The 24,575-nt window shown below is 52.6% G+C and overlaps 1 protein-coding gene across 1 annotated transcript in view; it reads left to right on the top strand.

Annotated features, from left to right (window-relative positions):
- Positions 1-15,614, top strand: part of Plxna1 (plexin A1) — a 46,795-nt gene extending 31,181 nt beyond the window's left edge. Inside the window, exons 20-32 of the mRNA XM_034511555.2 lie at positions 39-273; positions 1,321-1,463; positions 1,982-2,238; positions 2,344-2,410; positions 7,130-7,276; positions 7,388-7,547; positions 8,129-8,232; positions 8,462-8,558; positions 8,891-9,081; positions 9,193-9,362; positions 10,852-11,064; positions 11,163-11,313; positions 12,445-15,614. Coding sequence (XP_034367446.1) covers positions 39-273; positions 1,321-1,463; positions 1,982-2,238; positions 2,344-2,410; positions 7,130-7,276; positions 7,388-7,547; positions 8,129-8,232; positions 8,462-8,558; positions 8,891-9,081; positions 9,193-9,362; positions 10,852-11,064; positions 11,163-11,313; positions 12,445-12,540 — 2,031 coding nt within the window. The 3' untranslated portion in view covers positions 12,541-15,614. The remainder of the gene's footprint in view (positions 1-38; positions 274-1,320; positions 1,464-1,981; positions 2,239-2,343; positions 2,411-7,129; positions 7,277-7,387; positions 7,548-8,128; positions 8,233-8,461; positions 8,559-8,890; positions 9,082-9,192; positions 9,363-10,851; positions 11,065-11,162; positions 11,314-12,444) is intronic.
- Positions 15,615-24,575: the final 8,961 nt, after the last annotated feature.

Below are 24,575 nucleotides of genomic sequence, written 5' to 3'. Positions count from 1 at the left end.
ATCCAATGCCCTCTAAGTACCTCTATCCCATCTGGCAGGTGCGGGCTGGGGGCTTCGAGTTCTCACCTGGGATGCTGCAGGTGTACTCGGACAGCCTGCTGACACTGCCAGCCATTGTGGGTATCGGTGGAGGGGGTGGCCTCTTGCTGCTGGTCATAGTGGCTGTGCTCATCGCCTACAAACGCAAATCCCGGGATGCTGACCGTACCCTCAAGCGGCTGCAGCTCCAGATGGACAACCTGGAGTCACGCGTGGCCCTCGAGTGCAAGGAAGGTCAGCAGGGAGATGGGTGGGGCCAGAGCCAGGGAGGGAGTCTGAGTGCTGAGTCAGTCACCACCACTGGGCTCTGGCTCAGTCCCAGGGAGATGACAGATGGCAGAGTTGTCCTACTGATAAAGGGACTACCTTCTGTACAGCTATAATCTAGGGAGTATGCCACCTAATCTTTTGTGTCTCAGTCTCCTGGTCTGTTGAATGGGTACAGAAACAGTGCCCACTCCCCTGGATATCACATAGGAAGGCAAAGGTACATATAAGTGATCATGCTCAGGCCCTGGGAGTCCCAGATAGTCACATGGTTGGCTGGGTACCTGCCCTGTCGACAGTTTTGGTGGACAAGAAGCAGACATGAGAATGGAGGCCCTTGGCTCCAACCTATGGAGAGAGATTGAAAGTCCAATGTACGTGATGCCTTCTCTGCCAACTTGTGCAGGGGCAAGACCTGTCAGAAAGGGGAGGCCGAATGCCTGGCAACAACCAGGAAATGAAGCCATAGCATTTCACCAAACCTGCTAGCTGTTCCAGAGCCTGCCATCCCCCTCTGACTCTTGATCAGATAGAGGGCAGCTACAGGGCAGAAACCTCATAGCTCTGGAATGTTCTACAGGGTCTGCCACTCTGCCCTGTTTCTTTGACCTTGAGAGGTGGTGTGGGCTGAGATAGTGGTGTTGAAGACCCTGAGCCCATGGTGTGTATAGGGCATGGGCTGGCATAGGGCTGGGACCCTGGGGGTAATACTGGAATGTCTGTGTCACCCCCTCTACACATGGCTGGGTCTTGGCTAAAGGATTTCCCCTCCCCACCCAGCCAGTGTTGGAGCCATTGTTACTCTTATCTGGTTAATCCCATGATAGTACAGAGGGAGAACATTTTTTGTCCTAAACTAGAGAAACTGAAGCACAGAAAGACACTTGGTTTCTTTAAGGTCAGGACCAGTGATCCTGGCCACACAGTAGGCAGACTAGGACTGAGAAGGGCAAGGGGAGCCTCAAGTGTGCTGCCCTTAGCTTCACATTGCCCCAACCCCACATTTGGGCACAGCCTTTGCAGAGCTCCAGACGGACATCCATGAGCTGACCAGCGACCTGGATGGTGCTGGCATCCCATTCCTTGACTACCGCACATATGCCATGCGAGTGCTATTTCCTGGGATTGAGGACCATCCTGTACTCAAGGAGATGGAGGTAGGGCTGCCACCTTAGAGATCCGTGGGGGCTGGTGGGCATCCAAGGGCAGGGGGGCTGGTATGCCCTTCCAAAGAGAGTTGCAGGGCTTAGCCAAGTTGAGAGTATGGAGTTAGACCCATGTTGGAGCCAGCACAGGGTTGGGACCCTGAGCTCTGAGGCAGGGACCTGATTTCTGGTGCAGGTAGCTTGCCTTGAGTGACACCATTGCCCGTAGTGCTTTGGGAGGCTGGAAGGAGACCCTGAGATAGAACAGTGCCCCAGGCCTCACCCAAGCTAACTGCCCTTCAGTCTGAGATGCTGGTTCCTCTCCGTGTGCTTGGCTGTGTGGGGCTTTCTGCCGTTCACCTGCCTAGTCCCCTGCAGGGTCTAGGTGCAGCTTCACTGTGCAGCAAGAGCAGCCTGGCCTACTTGTGTATTCCAGGCCCATACAGCTTGGTGTCACAAAAAGCCTTTCCCCTGCCTTAGCTGCTGGAGCTATGTGCCCCAGTGGTCTGAGCAGGCCTGTGTGCCCCCAGGTGCAGGCTAATGTGGAGAAGTCGCTGACACTATTTGGACAGCTGTTGACCAAGAAGCATTTCCTGCTAACCTTCATCCGTACACTGGAGGCCCAGCGTAGCTTCTCCATGCGTGACCGTGGGAACGTGGCCTCACTCATCATGACAGCCCTGCAGGGTGAGATGGAGTATGCCACCGGAGTGCTGAAGCAGTTGCTGTCTGACCTCATCGAGAAAAACCTGGAAAGCAAGAACCACCCCAAGCTTCTGTTGCGGAGGTACGATGAGGGAAGCCTGCCCGGTGGGGTCACTGGGCAAGTCGGGGGGCCTGCCTGCTGGATGGTGGAGGTGACTGCTCTTCACCTCTGCTGCTCTTCCCACAGAACTGAGTCGGTGGCAGAGAAGATGTTGACCAACTGGTTCACCTTCCTTTTGTATAAGTTCCTCAAGGTAGGCCTCAGGGACCCAGTGAGTGGAGGGAAGGGCTGGGGTGGGGAGGAAGCCAAGGAGGCACAGAGGCCAGCTCCTAGGTATGCTGTCCCAGTCCAGCAACCCAGACTACTTGGTTTTAGCTGTTTCTTGTGTTGATACAGAGGGAGGATAGACATTCACGCTCTGAAGTCAGTGCCCAAGCTGGAGTTTGGATATAAGCTTGGATCTCTGCTTGGTACCTGGAACTAGCTGCCAGGCTCAGGAGGAGAACTACACCTAGACAGCCTTCTGAGGGCCTGACACTGGCCCTTGAGAGCTCCATGGTGAGGTGTGAGTCCATTCTGGGCTTCTAGCTCTCCAGAGCTCCTAGGATTCCTGCAGGTGCCAGGGTGGGCTGGTTGATTGAACTGGTTGCCCATACTTAAGAGACTGGGTAATTACACAATTCCAAGGTCTCTGGCTTCCTCTGACTTGTGGCCAGTGGGATGCATGTCACAAGTGCTAACAGTGGGTCAGCCCTATCCAGTGCTCTGTGGATTCAGTGTCAAGGGTGGGGCTGGTGCTGAGTCTGCCAGCACTTGCACTCTGTTCTCCCCCAGTAGGCTGCTGCTGAGCTCTGGATGACCCAGAGTGGCAGCACATGGGTTTGCTCAGAGCAGATCCCTGGTGGTATGCCTCTACTTGTTGTAAGGAGAGCCAGTGATAGGACATGGCAGTGAGTAAGAGACAGGAGGTCTGAGGGACTGAGGGACCAGAGATGGAGAAAAGTCACCTGGATGGCACAAGGACAGCTAAGGAGAGGGGGGTCTATGTGTAAAGCACCCCCATAATAGTTAGTGTGCACATCTCCTATGAAAGTGCCTCCCTATGGACAGTTATTTACATGCTCATTAAAGCAGGCTCTGAACCAGAAGAAGCAAGGCCGAGCGAGCGAGCGAGCAAAGGCTTCGGCACTCCAGCAGCTGTGCCCATGCTGGGTCTTGACACGCGCTGACCCCATTTGATCCTCATTCTCCACAGTGAGGAGCGGGTGCAGTTCACCCTGTTGGGTCTCAGATCCTGAGCCAGCTCTGCAATGTCTGCTGCTACAATGTGGGGAGGCAGGCTGCCTCTGGAAATTGGCAGAGCTGACTCTGCACCTGTCATTGTGGGGAAGAAGGAGCAGAGCCCGTCAGACATCTGGGACAGCCTCACAGAGGGGCATTCGGGTGTGGGAATGATGATGGGGGTGGGGAGCAAGGCAACTGAGGGAGCAGCAGGAAGGGAGGAAGCAATGCTATAGAGAAATGGAGAGAAGGGAAATGAAGTGTGCCGTCTGCCCCAGGTTTACTCTTAGGCCCTCTCAGTCTCCTCTCAGCTCTGGTTTTTGTGTGGCCTTTTTTGCTGTACAGTGAAAACCAATACTCCAAGAGTGAGTCCAGATTGGCCTGGGCTTGTTCTGTTCCTGTCTGGGCCACTGAGCCACACACAGGCCTCTTGATACATGTTTGCTTTATAGTGCTAAGAGAAGACACACTTCAGCCCTCCCTTCCCTGAGCTGCCCAGCAGGTTCTCCTGCCCAGAGTTCTGCCTTCTCTGGAGTTAAGACTTGAGTCACATGCTCCGTAGCTTTCCAGAGTGCTTCTTTCGGCCGTTAGACAGCTTCCTCCACCCTTTCACAGCTCAATACTTGGTCACTTTTTACTATGCCACAGACTTAAAAAGTGTTTTACTGGGTTAAAATACACATAGTACAAAAGACATCACCTTCTAGATTTCTTTGAAATTACATTTTTATTTATTTTGTGGATGGATACCACAAAGCACATGCAGAAGTCGGAGGACAACTTGCAGGAGTGCATTCTCTCCTTTCACCATGTGGATCCCAGGGATCAGACTCAAGTTGGCAGCAGACTCTTTACTTGTTGTATGATCTCACCAACCCTTAGCTTATTGAGACAAGGCCTTTTTAGATAGCCTAGGCTGGCCTTGAACTCATGATCTTTGTGCTTCAGCCTCTGGAGTATGTACAGGTCACTAGAGTTAATACATCTGTAAAGTGCAGCCCTTGTCAACATCATCTGCACCATTTGTCCTGTCAGACTAAAATCTGTCTTCACGACATACTCCTGTCCCTCTGCCCTTCCTCCACCACACTGTAACCTTTATAACTTCTGCCTCTGAGTGGACTCATCCTTGATACCCTTGCATTGCCGACTAGCTTAACCCAGGGGTTTGGCTGCAGAGTTGTGTCTGTTGACAGACGTGTGCAACCTGCACTTCTGCTGTGCTTTCCTTTGGGTCAGTTGCTTGTGGTCAGCTACAGAACACAGTATGTAATGGACAACTGTTACAGAAATGCAGGTGTGTTGAGCCATGAGCCACTCTGAGAAGCATGAACGGTCCCTTCCTACAGTGAGAATCACCCTGTCTGGCCAGCATAACCATACCACAAACAGCTCGGTCTGACAGGGAGGACAGAGGGAAAACAGAATGCTTGGGGTTCTCATGAGTCTGCACTTGGGCAGGGGCTGAGCCATCCCCTGCTCACAGATACATGGAACTAGAATGTTCTGCGTATCTGTCTCTACACCGTCAACAACAGCACCTGTGAGGTAATCTGATGGTCACAGCATCAGTATTCAGTGTGAGTCACTGAACTGAATGGAAGCAAATGTCTCCAGATAGAAGAACAGGTTTTGTTCAGATTCTTTTTGTCTTGAGTTCTGGCTGCGTTGACATGCTGGTCCGAAATTCTGGCTTAAGTGATCCCCCTCCCCACCCACAGCCTCCCAGCTGTGGTTGCCACACCCACTCTGAGTGCTTTTCACAGAGGGTCCTGGTACACCACCCTGCTTCTCACTCCCTTTTACCCCACCCAGGTAGGGTTTAGGCCCATGCCTTCAGGTAAGCTGGCTGGGTACTTGCCCTCCTGACAGCTGCATAATGTCCAGGGTGTGACCACTGTGCTGTCACTCTCACTGTCCTCTGCCACACTGGCAGAGGGTATTGGGGGAATGTGAATTCTCCCCAACACAGCCATCTTCTGCTGGAGCTGTGTGGGCTTCCAGAGTGAGCACGGGTACTCAGGCTTCCTCGTCTGTAGTACAAGACGTGCTGACTCGAGAGCCTTTCCTGGGCTGGGTGCTGGGGCACCATCACTGGAGAGGCCATAAAGGACGGACAGCACACTGCTTTGGCTGCCGTTTACCCTACAAGTTAAACAGCTTGCTTGACCAGCCACTCTCCTCTTCTTTGAAGCCACAATTGTGTGGTTTCTAGGGTTATTTTTTTATGTTTGTTTGTTTTAGCATATGATAAGGGTTTTGTTGTTTTAAATACCAACATTCCATCATTTGCAGCTTTTATGCTACAGGTGAAGTGCACACCATGAGGTAGGGGTCAGCCTTGGCTTTCCTTGCAGATGGAAAGCTGGTGTTGTGCCTCATTTACTGAGCTGCACTCCTACACTGTTGCGTCTCTCGATGAAAGGACTGTTCTCTGCACCTTCTCAGCAGGGTTGGGAGGAAGCTGGGGCCCTACCTTCCCCCTGTCATGGGACAGGGAAATGAGGCCCAGAGAAAGAAAGCCCTTAGGTTTAGGACTGGTTCTTTCTGGGCCCGCCTCCTCCCTGGGCTCTCATCTCTGCCTACTCTTTCACAGTTTTGGAGCCTTGTGAAAGCAATGGTCCAGGCTGGCATGGGGGATGGCTACCTTCTGGGTCTGAGCTTTCTCAGAGAAGCCCTGGCTTTTCTGAGGCAGATGCATTAGGGTTGGGTGTGTCTGCATCCAAGACTTTGGGCACTGGCCTGCACCCTCTGCTCTTTTTACTCTGCTCAGGAACCAAAGGGCAGACATCTAGCCTGTGGAAACTTTATAAGGTAGTGTTTGCCAAAAGAGGCAGCTATTGATGGCTCTGAGACTCAACCTGCGCTCCCTCCCTCCCGCTTCCTGGCTGACTTAATGAAGCCAAGTTTGCAAATGAAACATAATTTCAAAGACAGGAGTGTTGTCTGAAGGTCTCTGGATGATCTATGCTCCTGGCTGTTCCTTACCAGCTGTCTCTTTAATTGACTCAGATGCTAACAAGGGGCTAGAACATCTGGGTACAGGAGCAAAGTCATCATGGGCTTGCCAAAGGCCCACCTGGGCCAGCTCCCACCTAGGCATTCTCAGCCAGGTGAGGAGTGACTCCAGCAGTCAGGGGTGGACCTTCGAGGGCCATGGGACCAGCCTGAGCTCCAGCATTTGCTTCAGTCCCCTTGCTGAGTAATGTGGCCCTACTTCTGGCCCCACACCTGCAGTGCAGGGAGCCAGATGACAGGTAGCTGAGGGTAGGAACAATGTAGGCCCTTGCCAAGTGCAGAGGCTACTCTACCAGTCCCTGTTTCTCCTTGGCACTAGTCTGTGGGTTCCTTTGCCCCTTGGTGATGAGGAACATAAGGAGTCAGTGTGTTTGTGCTGGTGATCATGGGGAAAGCATGTTCATAGTGATGCTAGACTTCTGGCCAGGTGGGTCTCTAGACGCCCAGCAGATCGTGATTACACCTAGTGTGCAGTGAGGGCAGTATTTCAAGGATTTCTGTGTCTACAGTGGTAAGGACACTGCAGGTTTCACTCACTAAATTTCCTTGCCCAGTGCTGGCTCCAGGGACAGGCTTGCCTTCAAGAGGGGCTGGAGCTGCTGGAAACAGCTAGATAGCCCGTAAAGAACTGACCAGGTCCTAGCCCAGCCTCATACCCTGCCCACCCCCACAGGAGTGTGCTGGGGAGCCGCTCTTCATGCTGTACTGTGCCATCAAGCAGCAGATGGAGAAGGGCCCTATTGACGCCATCACAGGGGAGGCCCGCTACTCTCTGAGTGAGGACAAGCTCATTCGGCAGCAGATTGACTACAAGACCCTGGTGAGCCCCCAGTCCTGGGTCCTCCCCTTCCGGTGAACTGAACTGAGTGAGCAGGACTCGAAGAAGTGAGAGTTGTGACTGATGCTACCATACCATTCTCCTCACACACAGACCCTGAACTGTGTGAACCCTGAACATGAGAACGCGCCTGAGGTTCCTGTGAAAGGACTGAACTGTGACACCGTGACTCAGGTCAAGGAGAAGCTACTGGATGCTGTGTACAAGGGTGTGCCTTACTCACAGCGGCCTAAGGCTGGGGACATGGACCTGGGTAAGTGGTGGGCAAGTGTCCCTGTGATCCTGGTCAGAGGTCAGGCTCCTTTTTCTGATGGTAGGAAGGCATTTAACAAAGACTTCAGGGGAGGTGACAGGGTAAGCTAGGGTCTGCGGGCCAGAGTGGAGTGATGAGGAGACCTATGGAGAAGAGGCAGGGTGTGAGTTTGATATTCTCTGGGAAGCCAGGGATGTCAGGGCTGAAGGAACAACAGAACTTTTTACTGGGGAAAGTCAAAAGATGTGAGACACAGTTCTGGGATCCTGCAGGAGATGTGGCTGGAATGGCTGAGACTGGAACCTGGGTGGAGCAGGGCCTACCTCTTGGGCGCATCAAGGCACCAGATGAAAGGCCACCTCTGAGCCTGTGAATGTAGCTATTCAGTGGAGGAGCCTCAGCTTCTGACTGTATCCCAGGCTCTTCCTCAAATGCAGAGCAAGCCCCTCCCTGCCTTCCTGTCTTTCCCCACTCCCTTGTTCTATGTGCCAGTAGAATGAGGAGCTTGGATAGAAGGGAAGGAGGGAGAAAGGACAGAGGAAGGGGGCGGGGTCCCACCTCTAATACCCTACTTCCTGTAGAGTGGCGCCAGGGCCGCATGGCACGCATCATCCTTCAGGATGAGGATGTCACCACCAAAATTGACAACGACTGGAAGAGGCTGAACACACTGGCTCACTATCAGGTGACCCTACCATCCAGGGACCACTGTGTGGGCTTTCCCTTAAACTGCAACATGCCTAGTCAGGTGTGAACTGTGCCATGCCCAAGTGATTATCTGCCCTGGAACTAATCCAGTGGAGATTCAGAGTGGTGGTATGACTTGCCTCCAGGGGGTCTTTAGATCTGCCCCCAGGTTGGGCAGGACATCTTAGTGGCACCCTGGGATTTGTATCCTTAATGTCTGCCCACAGGTGACGGATGGGTCATCGGTGGCACTAGTACCCAAGCAGACATCTGCCTACAACATCTCCAACTCCTCTACCTTCACTAAGTCCCTCAGCAGATACGGTGAGGGACCTGCAGGGTTGCAAGCAGGTGATGGGTGGGCAGTGGACCTGGATGGGATGCCATTTCTAGTGCTCTGCCAATGTGTCGGATGCTAGGACTAAGGGGGACATGTGGCGTGTCACTGGGCTCTCGGCCTTCCCTTCAGTTCTGAAGCAATACCTGTCCCCGTAGCCTATAACAAGGGACCACATGCTGCTCATGTGACCACAGTGGCCATCCCCAACATACCTAGCAGGAGCCTTGGTGCCCTCTGAAGGAAAACTAGCTGGGGTAGGGCAGGGTCTTGCCATGGGAGAGGGACAGCCCTGCCAGCTGACAGGCTATTCCTGCAGAGAGCATGCTGCGCACAGCCAGTAGCCCCGACAGCCTACGCTCACGAACACCCATGATCACGCCAGACCTGGAAAGTGGAACAAAACTGTGGCACCTGGTGAAGAACCACGACCACCTGGACCAACGTGAAGGCGACCGTGGCAGCAAGATGGTCTCTGAGATCTACCTGACAAGGCTGCTGGCTACCAAGGTAGGTGTATGGGAAGAGGCCCAGAATGCATGGCCAAATCCAGAGTTCCTACAGACCTGTCCAGGAGGTTGATGCCTTGGGCAGCCCTGAAGCTCACTACTTGCCCTACAGGGGACACTGCAGAAGTTCGTGGATGACCTGTTTGAGACCATCTTCAGCACAGCACACCGCGGCTCAGCCCTGCCTCTGGCTATCAAGTACATGTTTGACTTCTTAGATGAACAGGCCGACAAGCACCAGATCCATGACTCGGATGTGCGCCATACCTGGAAGAGCAATTGGTGCGACTACCATAGGGGTGGGACTGCCAGGGGATGGGCCTTACAGTGCCAGGATCACCCTGGACCTTCCCAGTTTCCAGCCCTGGATCCTGCCACAACCCCACTACTCTAGCCTGTAGGAATTCCCTGGGTGAGGGGCTGCTATGTAAGAAACAGAGTTTGGTGGGCCAGAACCAATTGATGGCATAGAGGAAGTGACATCCGTGGCACAAACCTGTGCTCAGTGCTATGAAATGCTAGCACCTGGGATAAGAGATGGCTCTAAAAGGCCACTCTGAGGTCATGTGGTAGTAAGTGTGGAGCTGTGTATTGCAGGTGAGAATTCAGGCCACCCAGACCCCAGTGGGCTCACTGCAGTGCTTCCTGTTACTCCTGTGTGCCCAGCCCTGACCTGCCTTCTCCCAGAATAGACCACCTGTTCTGTGGACCAGCCCTAGATGCCTGTGACCTAGCCATGCTCCCGATCGGGGCTGCTCAGCATCCTGTCTTTGGCTGACAAGCACAGTTGTGGGCTTCTGCTGTGTGTAACCCTGACCCAGGCTCTATCCCTGTGTGTGGTCTTCCCACCCCCATAGCCCACAACTTTAAAGGAGGGCTACTTGGACTGAAGACTGGCCAGTTGACCTTCCTCTCCTGCAAGGTTGCACCAGACCCCCGCTCTGCATTCCCATCAGGGCATATGCACCTTTCATGTCCACACACCCGTTAGCTCCTTTGACCCTGAGGTTGTCCTTTAACCTCCAAGTCAGGCTGGCCATTAGCTTTCCTAATCTCATGACCCTTGGCCTAGTATGCTGCATGGTCCTGGCCTCAGCCCAGAGCCCTGTACCCTTCCCCTCACCCTCTCAAGATTCCTCTTGGTTTTTTACCTGTTGTCTCCTTTCAGGGCTGTGGGAGCCTAAGTCCCAGGTCCATCTGGGCTGCCTGTCAGGGTCCCAGCAAGGGAGGAATTGCTGTGGGACGGCACTGGCTAGGAGTGATGTGCTCTACGGAATCTTCTTGATTGACTCTAGAGCAGCTGCCTCAGCCATGTGGAGTTACCAGGCTTTTGGCACATGCCTGTGGTCACCAATAGCCTCAGTCTCCAGTTTTATTTAGTTAATGTTTGAAAAGCATGTGTTATAATTGGGTGCTCGGCCAAGGCTGTCTGAGGCCTTGTGGGGCATAGAGGGTGGGTGTGAAGGCATATGTCCTTGGACTGGAGCTGAGTACAGGAACAGGATATAAGCCAGGGCAGGCTTCAGATGGCCATGGACATAAGCTGACCATGAGGAATGATTATTCGAGAGGCACCAGCTTGTTGGCAGCATGTTCTGTCTGGCCAGTAGGGTGAAGGGCCTGTCCCAGTTGAGCGTGTGAACATCCACTCACTCTCTGGGGGACAGAGTCAGGCCTGTTGGATGGATGGTTGGCCACTCTAGCTGCTGTCCAGAAGGGGATGGGTTGCAGAATGGCCATCCTGAGCACTCTTGGGCCTGCTTGTTCACAGCCTGCCTCTGCGCTTCTGGGTGAATGTGATTAAGAACCCTCAGTTTGTGTTCGACATCCACAAGAACAGCATAACAGATGCCTGCCTCTCAGTGGTAGCACAGACCTTCATGGACTCCTGCTCTACGTCAGAGCACAAGCTGGGCAAAGACTCACCCTCCAACAAGTTGCTCTATGCCAAGGACATCCCCAACTACAAGAGCTGGGTTGAGAGGTGGGTGGCCAGCAGGGTTCCTGGAGACCGGGGCCACAGGTTGGTGGGTGGGTATGCCCTGTGACCCCACCCATGCTGACCCTGTCACCTATTGTCAGGTACTATGCTGACATTGCCAAGATGCCCGCCATCAGTGACCAAGACATGAGCGCCTACCTGGCAGAGCAGTCCCGGCTGCATCTCAGCCAGTTCAACAGCATGAGTGCCCTGCACGAGATCTACTCCTACATCGCCAAGTACAAGGATGAGGTGTGCCCCTCCCGCACCCCCGCCTGCGTCTCAGAGCTCACCCAATACTTGCTTTGCTCCTGTACTTGACAGCCCAGCTGTTCCTGGGGTAGTAAGGAAATTAGAGATTCTGGGCACACAGAAGGGTCTCTGAGGCAGGGTGAGGAAACAAGGTGACTTTTTTTGGGGTGGGTGGCTGTGGTCCTATAATAGAGTTTATTGGGCTGGATGGTATCTCTGAGGCTAGGCAAAGGTTGCTCCTTGTCATTTGCCAAGGAGCAGCTTCCCTGAGTCTTCTCTCTGGGATGACTTGACTCTGACTTTGGACTAGAACTTATGGGTACTAATGGTCAAGTACTGGGTGTGTGGGCAGTGTCAAAGCACTGCGTGGGCCTGGTGGGCCAAGATTCATGGAGTCTACATGGCTGAGCTAGGGCCCACCTGGGAACAGGCAGAAGATATACAGGCCAGGGTGACCAAGTTGTGGAGCCTTTGAGCTTGGCTGTGTCCCTGAGCCAGATGGATTGTTAAGGTCTAGAGGCAGGGAGACCATGGTCTGCTGGCTGTGCTGAGCCAGTGAAGTAGATAGCCAGGCAGCCTGTCTGGAGGTGGGGAGCCATAGAGACAGGTCCAAGACCTTGGAGCTATGGGCTCAGAAGGGCTCTGGGGTCAAACCAGCCACAGAAGGGCTCACAGGTTGTAGTGATTAAGGACAAAGGATGGGACACCGGGCCTGGGCTCCCACATAGACTGGAGGTAGAGGTGTAATACTCAAGATAATCAAACAGCATAAGAACCCAGCAACAATAGAGAACATTGACCATGCCACATCAGAGAATGCTCATAGAAGCCTGAGACGGGTGAGGTGGGAGAGACCATAGCCAGGAGCCAAAGTCTGTTGATGAAGGAGATGAGGGTGGAGGTAATGACCTTGGGGGCTCACCTTAGAGTGCTGTAGTACCCTGGTTCAGAACTGTTTTCACAGCTAGGAACTGGTAGAGTCAGGTCTTGCCTGACTGCTCCCAAAATCCCCCAAGGCACACCAATGTCATATGTGGTGGCCCAGCAACTTTCCCTAGAGCTTCCAGCCCATGTCTGTGGGTAGCTAGCCCTGACTCTGACCCTATCCCACCCTTCACCCCACCCCTGCAGATTCTGGTGGCTCTGGAAAAAGATGAGCAGGCTCGAAGGCAGCGGCTTCGGAGCAAACTGGAGCAGGTGGTGGACACGATGGCCCTGAGCAGCTGAGCCCTGGAAGTGCCCACCCAGCAGGAGGCAGAGCAGGAGGGCACCAGAGGACCCAGGAGACAGCCCTTGGCCCACCTGTATTGAGTGCCAGGTGTGGGGGCTGCAGTTGGGACCTGGCCCTCGCCTTCCTCTCCCTGCCATGCAGGGCCAATTTTTATTGCTGTGGATGTGAGGGTTCCTGCTAAGCCACCTCTGTGCCTAGGGCTTGCTGCCTTGGGGCAAGGATTGCAGTGTGGCTGGTCCTGCCCAGGGATATTTGCTGCTTGGCAAGAGCTGCTGGTGGCTTTCCTGGGAGAGAGGTGGCCTCTGAGGGGCCGAGATAGAAGGCCAGGCCCTCCAGAGGGAGGGCAGCAGGACAAGGGGCTGGACTGGTTTACAGTTTTTGGCTTCTCCAGCTGCTACCAGCAGGCAGAGTCTGAGGGAGAGGTGAGATACCCAAGGCTAGGCCACATAAGTCACAGCCTGGGGCTGTCCCACCAGCCTCTACTCTAGCACCCCGTGCTTGCCACCACCCTCAGATTCACCGCGTGCTCTGCGCGGCCAAGGCTGGAATGCCACATCCTTCTGCTGGGGAGAGGCCCCACTCCCCTCCTATGGAGGGCCTGCAGACCCTACTTCCAAGTGACATGCGGACGATGGCTAGGCAAACCCTTCTCTGTCCTCAGGGCTGTGCCTCTGGGAGCCCTTGGTCCTGGGGCTCCGGTCAGAGTGCATGTTCCCATTATTTATTCCCCGCCTCCTGCTCCTGTCGCAGCCCACCCGGAGCTCTGGAGGATAAGAGACCACCATCCCACCATCCTCTATCCTCCCCACCCCTGACGCTCCCGGTGGCTTCCAGTCTGGCATCTCAGCAGTGTCCTGGCCCCTCTACAGTGGGACATCTGGGTACTGCTTTTAAGGGAACAAAAAATCCTGTGGTATTCTGCCCTGGGGGTGTGGGGGCCATTTCTGGCACCCTGCTGACCATGGGCAATGACCCAAGGGACCAGAGGTCAGCCATGTCCACCTCTGCCCTTAAGGAGCAACAGTACATTTTTAATGGACCCTGTACATATATATATGTATGTATGTGTATATATATATATGTGTGTGTGGCCCTGGCCCCAATGGGGTGCTGTACAATTATTTGAGGGAGGAGACACGGAAAGGCAATTCAGGAGGAACCCAGGTGGAAGAGAGCAAAACCGAGGGCCCTGGAGCTGCCATCTGATGTGGCCTCTACTTCCCCCAGACAGAAGAAGCCGCTGCCCACGATTCCTGGTGCCCCGAGCTTCGGGTGCAGAGGCTGTGGACCTGCATGACTGTGCTAGCGTTTAGTCTGAGTTGATCTTTTCAAACTGCAAGTGTTGAATACTAGAGGTGGTTAGACCCTTTTTTTTTTTTTTAATGTTTGTTTTTTAATTAGTCATTGGAAAAGCAAGCAAGCGGCCTATTCCCTTTTCAAGTTCACCTTTTCAATGGTACTAAAGATTATAATGGATTTTAAGGGACAGCTAACTGTGGCCAGGCCTATCCTCAGTGCTGGGGACAGCACACCACATCCATGGGATGCTAGCCTTGTGGTCCCTCATATGGGACACGGTGAAGGTCAGACTGGAGCTGCGCCTTTATTTGCTGTGGGGCAGGTGCAAGGACTCAGGGAGCAACTCCTCTGTAGTAGTCATGGGCCTCGGCACCCTGGGCCGTGAATTCTGGTCAGACTCCCACCCCATCTCTGGCTCACTCCCTGGGCTGACACTGGGGTCAGAGCCAAGGCCACCCAGCCTGGATATAGCCGTTTCTCAGAAGCCCCTGTTGCCTGGGGTTTTACCCGTGGATATATGCCTCTCTTCCTTCTGATGCCTCCAGGCTGTGCCTGGGTGGGAGCCTCAGTTTCCCCTAAAGTCTTCCCTGGTTGTAGGCTTCAGATGGAAGCCCCCAGTTCTTCCAGCTCTGCCTGGACCATGCACAGCTTCTAGGCTCAATGCCTTCACTATCCAGCCCCACCACCCTGCCCAAGGTCCCCAGGCTCCCTCAGAATAGGCCACCCTCACTCTGTCCTACCAGGCCACTTTGCCCATGTGGGTGTTGGGTGGGTGGTGAGGTGACCTGGAACAGCTTCTCTGGGGCATTTGTTCGCAAGCACTTTAGCGTATCTGTTTACATGTGAACTGCCCTCGCTGTTCTTACCATGCATCCTCTCGGCACAGCCATCGGGGCCAAGCCTCACTTCCCTGACACTTCTGGACTGGCCTCTGACATCTGCTTGTCCTTAGTCTTCAAGAGCCATCCATCTCTGTGGTATCCTGCAAAAGGTTTCAGTCCAGCCTCAATATGGCTTGGGGTAGGAGCCCACTGTGCACTGGGTGGTAGATGCTCAGAGCCACCCTCTACAGTCCTAGGGCCCAGGGAGGTGAGCAAGCACTACTCCAGCCAGCCTGGCCCTAACACTCTTGGTACTGCCGTCCTGCCATGGGCCCCATCCCCAGAAGCCCTAACTTCCTGCCTGGTCTTTCCCTTTGCACCCAGACTCAGGAGTGCCTGGGCCATTCCAAGCTGGGCCTGGGTGCCTGGCCTCCACATGCCTTGGGCTGGCCCTGTGCTCTCCAGCTTCCCCATTCTTACGGTTGGACAGCTAAACAGAGCAGCAGGGATGAGGGCCTTGATGTGTCCCCCAGAGACACTGCATTGAGTTCCAGGCACAGGCCAGCAACCTCTGTTGGTACAGAGGGGCCCGACCGCCACCCTCTACTCCAGTTCCCCCAGTTTGGGTCTGGTGGCTCACATCGGTGCTACACAAGCTAGAGTAGATATATTTAGAGAGAGAAAGATATTTTTAAGGTGAAGCCCATGATTAGCTGTCCTTTAATGCCGCAGAACACTCCCTTTTACCCCCTTCCCCCCACCCAAAAAAACTGGTCATTTGGATGGTCTGAGTAGACCAGGCCTCGGCCTTTGCTTCTCTGGAAGCGGCAGAGCCGATACGCTCAGCCATCAGCTGTGTAAATATACGGCTATTTCCTATTTTACGGTTCTTCAGATTTAGTACTTGTAAATAAACACACATTAAGGAGAGATTAAACATTTTTGCTAAAGCTCGTGGCTCTGAGTCTTATTTTAGTGGGGTGGGAATCCAAGAGGTGACCATATTAATAACTTATATCCTCAGGGGTGGCAGCAGGCACCTTGGAGCCTCTACCCTCCAGACTGGGGGATTGGTGTAAACACACAGGGATGATGTCCCTAGAAACCTAGCATAGACCCATGTGTCACATCACATGCAGAAAACAAACAGCATACCCCCTCACTGGAACAGAGAGGGAACCTCCTCAGTGGTAATCTGTGTGACAGGACCATGTGCAATCCTCACTGGGAACACACCCATCTATAAGGCCTGTTACCTCCCTACACCGTGGCCTTACACTAAGGAGCCTAGTGTGGGACAGCCCATGTGCACACTCATCCAGTTTCACGGGCGAAGGTTTCATAAGTTTGCTGTTCTGTGATGTGGCTCAGGTACCTAGTCTTGCCCTCCAGCTTGGCAGAGTGTCATGTGGAGTTGGATGCAGTACAACTGTGGAGGCAGCTCTCGACGACTGTGGAGGCATACCACCTCCCTAGGAGCATCTTAATACCTAGGATCCATGTCTGATGATAGTGCTGTTGTCTACCCACTTACCTGCTGCACAAGGCTGGGGAGTGAGCTTCCCAGTGGTGAGGTGAAACTGTCCTCAGACAACCTGGGGAGCAGAGGTCCTAGGCCACACTGGCCCCCTGGGCACTGAAAGCACTCTAGCTGTCTCTGGCTCACTCCATTCCTTTCTGGGCTCCAGTGGCATCCCATAAGCCACAATCAGTGGTGCTCCTCCATTCCCAGCAGGTCTGTCATGCCAGCCTGCTCAGTATTTAAAAAAAAAAAAAAAAAAGGCAACATAATCACCATAAAATTGCATGGGAAACAGATTTAGCAAATGTCCCATTTGGGGTGTGACATGGCCCGTTTCTGTCTCTTGAGCCCTCCCAACTTTCTGGCACAATCAGCTCTGCCTGAATTACCCTCGTTAGGCTGCCACAGGCTCCAGCCCTGCCACCCAGGGCTGAGGCAACCTCTCAAAGAAGCAATCAGTGCCCTTGCACAGGGTGATCAAGCATGATTAGGGACAAGCAGAGTCTGATTGCCACACAGCTTATAGAAGGCAGCAATCCATACAGCACTGTGGTGGCTCTGAGCACATAGGGGAGCCACAGGGCACTGCGGACCAAGAGGACATTTTACTGCATTTCTTTCCTGGGTCCAAGAGCGGCCACGACTCCAGCAGAGGATAAAACAGTAAGCTGGGATGAAAACCATGTCAGAGGAACGAGGAAGATGTCTACTGTTGGCCTCAAGTATGTGGAGAAGCCTAGCGGAGGCTCAGAGGGCCAGAGCAGGAGCCAACCAAATCGAGCCAGAGGCGGAGAAAGAATGGAGACCTGCCAATCATGTAGTCCCAGAGAAAGGGCCATTTACAGAGACAGGAGTGACCTAAGCATCAGGGCCAATATAAAGAGAAGCTATGTGAGGCAGAAGCCAGGACAGGCTGTTGCAGGGGAATGAGGGTGCCAGCCCTTGGGAAGCAGGAAGCTGACTTAGGTTTGCTCTTGGTGTTTACAGCTGGTCATCAAAGGCTGATGGGAGGCATATGCCATAGCACAGCTTCATCCCCTGGGGTGCTGTGTGACAGACATCTCTGGTGGTGGCTGTTCTAGTCTCTGATTATCTATGAGGTGACTGGCCACACCTAGTTGGGCACCTGGGTCTCCTGGAGTGAGATTCTCAGCAACTATAGCTTCAAGCTTTGTTGAGCCCAAGATATGGTACAGGGCAGCCCTGGTCATAGCCCAGGGTCTGGGATAGTTGTTTCTTCAGTGTGGTCCAGATTAGCAGCAAACAGCCAAGATTAGCTAATTTTAGAGCAGGCCAGGAACAAAGGTAAGAGATCTGTGCCACGGGACCCAGGGCACCTAGGTGGGGCCTGAATTCACTCTTAGACTGTTCTGGCTCCTGAAGATCTTCTCCGTGCTGAGGCTCTGCAAGGACAGTGCCCAGGAGCCCCCCAAACACTGGGAAGGTGGAGGGAAGTTTCCACTTGAGAACAGGTACCAGTTGCTACCACTTGCTCCTAGGAGACTTGCCTGATGTTCAAGAAAGGGTCTGTTGGGAACCAGGCTTTCTGACCATGCTGTATCCAGTTAACACTCTACCCTAATAAACACCCAGGCATGGCCCTTAAAGGTGCCCTTCTGTTTGCAATGTGGTAGGGTAGGTGATAGAGCTGGTTGACTTTTACAAAGGTGCAAGGGGTGACCAGATCTACCCTTTACTCTATCATGTGCTCATCAAAGCTTGAAGCTACAGTTGCTGAGAACCTCACTCCAGGAGACCCCGGTGCCCAGCTAGGTATGGCCAGTCACCTCATAGATAATCAGAGACTAGAACAGCCACCACCAGAGATGTCTTCCACATAGTTCCCCAGTGGTACTTCATTCTGGGCTGGATCCAGGTGATCCTGTGAAGTCACAGCACCCCATCTTCCTCCTCCTGTCTTCCTCATCTTCCCAAATCAGTCCCCTAGTGGCTGTTGATTTGCAGGGCAATGGTCTTTTTTTGGTCCAGGTGGAGATTTCATTAGCCACCCTTAGGGCAGCTACAACTGTCTGTTTGAGCCCATTATTCTGGCCTGGAGAAGATACTCTGGTTAGCTGGACACAGGCACATGCCCAGGAGAATGGCCAGTGTACTTGAGCCTGAGGTTTACCAATCATTCAGAGCTGTGCCTACGTACAGGTCCTGGCCTGCACACTCCTAAGCCCAACTTCTTTGACATTGTAACATTCCCTCCTGGAGAGAAAAGGGAGGCTTCCAAGACTCCTGAAGCCATAAGATCCCTGAGACATACCCTCCTCCCCCAGTCAAATAAGCAGTGGTAACTTTGAGCAAAAGACTTTCCAGTGGAACTGCCTTGAAAGCTGGTCAGGGAGCTCCAGGGATGCAAATTCTGAGCGTGGTCACCCATGCTAGGTCAGGCTTTTCAGTAGTTCCGGTGCTGTGAAGTCACCCAATGTACCGATAAACTCATTGGTTCCCTAAGGGAGGCTTGGGGTGGAAGTGTTTCTCTGGTTAGTCATTGGTACCCAATTGAGATGATTAGTTCTGCTTTCTTGGATGCTTGTCCCACTTTGCCTCCAACAAGAGAGTGAGCAGAGAAAGGAGGGAATGAGGGGACTTACATTGCCACACAGAGGAGAAGACTTACATAATAGAAAAGTGGGAATCCTGAGACACTCCGTTGGCAGCAGGATACCAACCAAGACAGGCTTCAGGTCTTACTGCTCCATGTTCTAGACAGACTTGAGGATACCAGCCCAGAGACTGCCAGCAAGCTTACAGCTCCAGAGCTCAGAGGGCTTCTGGTATCCTCAGGCATGGAAGCCTCTGACAGGACTGTCCCCCTTGAATTTTGAGGTCAGTCCTCCTTCTCCACAGAGGATCCTTGGAAACTTGACCCAAGCCAGGAGCTGGCTCTGAAGCCTTCTTTTATTCTTCAAAGCATGGTGCAAAGAGAAACTGTTGAGAGGTTTGGTAAATCTCTTATGTAGGACCAGGTAAACTTTGATTGGCTGAATGTATGTACATGCAAATAACATATAAAATGGGACCAATAAGGGAAGAGCTATCAAACCCCAAAGGGCAAAGAGAAAGCCCACTAAAATATGAGACTTACCTAACTCCCATTTCATGTTTCAAAGGCAGTTGGAAAGGTGGGCATCTCCCTGCAGCTTCTCTTGTTTGGTGCACTGCCAGCCATTTGAGCTGTTTAAAGATCCCGGAGACTTGGAACCAGGCAGCCTGATCAAAAGCCCAGAACTGTTCAATCCTCTTTGCCCAATACAGCCTGCTGCATCCAAGGGTTCTTATGTGGGCTTTGCACCAGCCAGGGTGTGGGTTTGTGTGTGCACGTGCGTGTGCACATGCATTCCATTCTCTTGCTCCCTAAACAATTGAGAGGTAAGAAGGCACCTGTCTGTCAGATGATGGCAGAGGAGCCTCTTGTCTGTCCCTGGACCACTCTAATCAGCTGTGGCTCTTGGCTGCCAAACAGCCCACCCAGCTCTTTCGGCTCTTCATTTTGGGAGGGGCTCCTAACCCCCAGCACTATCTGCTATCAAGAGATGTTTGTTCACACCTTTGGACTAAAACAGAAACTTGGTTTTTCTTGCTAAGAACCCTGGCTTCAGGGTCAGTCCACCAGCTTACCTGCAGCTTGGGTCTGGCCAGATCCAAGATCTTTAGTCAGAGCTGTCCCCAGTCAAGCTCTCTGTCCTACTGTTTCTGTGACCCTGTGTGCTTCCCTTTCCAGATCCCCTCCTTTTTGCATGGGAGGGTCTCTGCTACACTGCCATGTTATATCTGTGTGATAGGGAACTCGTCATACCCAGTGGTACCAGGCCTACACAAACTGAAGCCCAAAAGCGCAAGCCAGGGACCTGGAAGGACCGAGGAACTGATACATTTCTCCCAGATTTTGTTCATTGGCTAAGACGGAAAGGACCAGAGGAAGGACACACAATTTTTGCTCAAGAAAGAGCCATATACTGACAAGATGGGCTCAGCTGGTGAAATCACGTATTACCCAACCTAATCTGATGACCCGACCCAAGTTCCATTCCTGGAACCTATAAGTACCTGACCTACTTGCTCATAAACAAACAAACAAACAAACAAACAAGTGATGAGTGAGTAAGTGAATCTAATAACATTTTAGAAAACCCAAAATCCCACTTAAGTCTCTCTAGGAATAAATAACTTAGACACACTTGTGTCTACTAATGCGGTGGGAGGATAGCTGAGCTTGGCAGAAACATCGGGTTACCTCCTTATTATACTTTGCCACTGGCCTCTGTCACCCAGAAAAAATGGACAACCTTGGGCCCCACTCAGGTTTAGGGCAGGAGTCAAGGGAAAGCTTGTGAAAAAGTCAGACAGGCTGACTTGCTGTTTGAAGCATCCTGGTGGTGGGCATGAGGGAGGCGCATCTAACCCTTTAAGCTGCCTTGAGTACCATCGGAAGAGGTCATGTGGAGGCATCAAGGGGTCAGAGGTCAGGCCAGAAAGACCCTGCTTCTTCTGGTGGGACCAAGGAGAGGGAAGGAGACAGCCTACCCAGCTGTACAAGGTGACATTTCCTGGGCTGGACTGTGGACCTGATGTTTGCAGCAGCCCATCTAGGCCCAGCAGTCTAACAGGAGCCTAGTGAAGGAAAAGGAGGCTGCAGGGGGTAAAGGAACAAGTAACTGACAGGGCCATCCAGGGCTGAGGGACAGAGGAGAGTTATGACTCTAACGTGTAGGGAGCTGAGCCAAGGAAGCCCTGCATGAGTGACATCCTGAGTGAGTGACTGTTGTTGACATCGACAACCTACATTAAGGACTCCAAACCCTCAGACATATGGGGCCAGGCTCAAGAGGGCCAGGCTCTCCTCAGGAGTCCAAGTAGGAGTGTTTCTGAATGATTATCAGTGTGTGCAAAGACTAGCAACTGCAACTTCTTCCGCGGGGATGTGTACAGTCTGAGACTGCTCCCCACAGACTCCTGTAGAAACTAGCAAAACCCCCACTCTCATGCCGCACCTAATAAATATGCTACGGTAGCAGAATTGCACTGGACCCCAGCTTTACTGTATGTATGTCCATCTTACTGTCCCTTCTACATTCCCTCACTGTTCTTAGTTGGGGTCCCAGGACCCAAGTTGCATGGCATATGGCACCCAAGAGAACAGTCTATGCTTATATCACCCATGGTGACATTCAGTGCTTAGCCTGCCCAGCTGTATAAGGTGACATTTCCTCTAGAGCTGACAAGGGACCTGAGCTCTCTTCCCTGGCGTCAGGAGACCCATGCGCTGTGCCGTGGCTGACCTTAAGCCATCTGGGGAAGAAGAAAAGGAAGGGAGCAGCCATTTCCCTTGGGAAGATGATCTGGAACCAACACATTTTCCAAACAGAGACTGTTAAAAAGCTGTGCTTAATAGCATGGGATTGAGGCAGTTTTAAAGTCTGAGGTTTGACCCTGCCTCCCTGTGGGGCAATACTGGAGAAGTCACAGATGGTTTAGAAGCCACATCGGCAAACCCAACTGAGCGGGGTGTATGCACACTTAACGACAGATGCCCCAGACTGAGGGCAGTGCAGGGGTCGAAATCCTCCCTCCTCTGAGGACTGGCAGACATGTGACATCTGGCAATTCAGAGCTTGCTCTGTGCGGTGTAGCTTACCCAGCTACCATAGAGCCAGCTTTCTTCCTTGAAAGAAAAGTGTCAGGTTTGGTTTGATTTTACTTTGTAACAAGGGTCCTCTTTGGGCTCTCCAGCTATGAAGCTCATTCTAAGGGTTGGGATCCAAGACATGAGGTACCTATACTGCGCCCATGCAGTGACCAACACCCATCTGCTTCCCACCCTCAGCCACATCAGCCTGAGAGGCCTGATAGGTCTGCAGAGTGTAGCTATCCCTTCTGAGAGGCAAATGGCCCTTCATCTGCCACCAGGCATAGCACCTGGGACTAGGTGTCTGCTCAGAGCTGATATGGCCAACTTAGAGACTACAGCATACTCAATCGGACAGACAGGCAGACAGACACACACAAACAAACATACCATCTCTCTCTCTCTCTCTCTCTCTCTCTCTCTCTCTCTCTCTCTCTCACGCACACACACACACACACACACACACACACACACACACACCACACCACACCACACACCTGAAACTGTCCCCTCAGGCTTCTGCCCACAAGTCAGGGGCTACTGTTACTCGATTGTAGACATCAACACAAACGGTAAAGCCATGGCTATATCCCACGGTGGGCTAATCCTGGATTAGGAAGCTGCCAGCACAGAGCCACTTGGTTCCAGCATGCTCTCAGCATGTTGCTAAAGGCCCATTAAATCTTGCAGGCAGAGGCCCTCGAAGCTCGGGTGGGTGGTCGTGACTTTGGAGTTCTTGCCAGCTTCAAGCTCCCAGTTTCCCACGGTCACTGGCTCACAGCATCTCCCGTGGTGGGCCTTCCCCCCACTCAATGCAGGATATTTATTGACTTACTAGGATTGGCAGGGTGCTGGCTGAGGTCTGGCAAAGGTCTCCTGTCCTCAGCTTTGCCCCTGGGTTCTAGAAAGGACATCAGGTTTAGTTACTCTGAAAGGCTGTGGTTCTTCTTTCTCCCTCCAGGTACATCAGTGTTACCTTCTTGGTGGCCACCGAATTCAAAATAGCCATACCTTACAACAATCTTCCCCCATCATGGCAAACTGCTATTATTTTGTTTATCTTGTAGGCCTTGTGAGAACAGGTAGACTGGTCTGTCTCTATCCCAGAGGACTTCTTCTCTTAGGATGGTATCTGGCACACACTCAGTGCTCAGCACATGTCTGTTGAGTGACTACATGCTAGTCTTGGCACACATGCAGTCTCTACATCTCTGTAGACAGTGTCCTGTTTGTGACTAGGCAAGTGTACCAAGCTGTCACCCATCTCCCTTGATCTTGACCTTTCCAACAGGGCCCAGGGCCCTACCGGACCCTACTAAGATGGGCTGTTGTATTGGTCAGTTCATTGACCCTGAGACCAAATATCTGAGGAAAAAAAAAAACAAGGAGAGGGTCATTTTGGTTACAGTCTTGGAGATTTTGATCCAGTTGTTCCTTCTATGAGACTGGGATGGAGCTGAGCATCATGGAGGGAGAGCACGGCCGAACCCAACTTCTCACCTCATATTATCCAAAAGCAAAGACATAGAGATGGGAGAGGCAGGGCATAAAGCATCCCCTGCCTAGGCATGACCCTAGCAACCTGCCTCTTCCATCTAGACCCACCTCCTAACTCTGTCCCTTGTCAACACTACCATGGTATTAGGAGTTCATCAGTGGAGTGATCCAAGATGAGGTAAGAGCCTAGCGATGCTGTCACCTCTCCAAAGACCCAGCTCAGCTCCACTTGTGATGGGGACCCTGCTGCCACCCAGCCTGTGTAGGTATAGGGGGACATTCCCAATCCAAGAAAGGATGAATCCTTTCTTCATCCCAGGGCCGAACTTGAGTGCTTTGGAGAAATCACAAAACCTTTCCCAAGGCTGGCTTTTCTTTGTGACCCCAGCTGCCAGCTCTGCCTCACTGGGACCTCTGGGGACAAACTCCATGTGGTTCTCCCCTGCAGAATTCACCATGGGTTTCAGGTTTTTGTTTCCCAGGATGTATAAATGGCTAACTGCAGAAGACTTTCTCCATCCTCTTGCCCCACCTTGTCTTGAACTGTTCCTCTCATAGAGACCCTGAGTCCCTCACGCCCGCCTCTGGTTACAGGTGACTTGACTTAACCAATGAGGTGTGGCAGGGATGCTGCTTCACTCTGTCTTGGATCACTAGGAGACTCCAAGCAGCAGTTGGAGAATATGAGACCTTGCAAAGAGAAGCCAACCACCCCAACTACAGCCACCCAAGACATGCCATGACCAGCAGTCCCTACACATACAGAAGAGAACCAGAAAGCCAAAAGGCCAGTCAGGGACCCTGTGGGAAGTCAGAGCTATGAAGTATCAACCCAAGTTTCAGGAGGCTGTGCACTGGGCCACCCGATATATATCTGACTATAAGAAGTGAGGGTTTGGGGGTTGTTTTTGCTTAAATTCACTTTATCAGGACAGTGTTTTTTGTTAACCCTGCAGTTGCTTGTCAAACAGCACCAGCTGACAGTGCACAGAGATGAGGCTTCCTGAGGTAGCAGAATACCATCATGCTGACCCACTTATGGGAATCAGCCCCTGGAGACCCTGAATGGTGTTCAGAAGCCACACAACCTGGGGGCCCTGCAGACCTAAGCATCTCCAGTGTCCTTCCAGACACACTGAAAATCCCATAGCATGCTGGTAAACTGAAGGGGCTGGGCTGCTGCTTCTTCTTCTTCTTCTTCTTCTTCTTCTTCTTCTTCTTCTTCTTCTTCTTCTTCTTCTTCTTCTCCTTCTC

The sequence above is a fragment of the Arvicanthis niloticus genome, chromosome 9 (assembly GCF_011762505.2).
Source record: "Arvicanthis niloticus isolate mArvNil1 chromosome 9, mArvNil1.pat.X, whole genome shotgun sequence".
Lineage (NCBI taxonomy): Eukaryota > Metazoa > Chordata > Mammalia > Rodentia > Muridae > Arvicanthis > Arvicanthis niloticus.
Note: the sequence above shows the minus strand (reverse complement) of the source record. Positions and strands in the feature narration are given on the sequence as shown.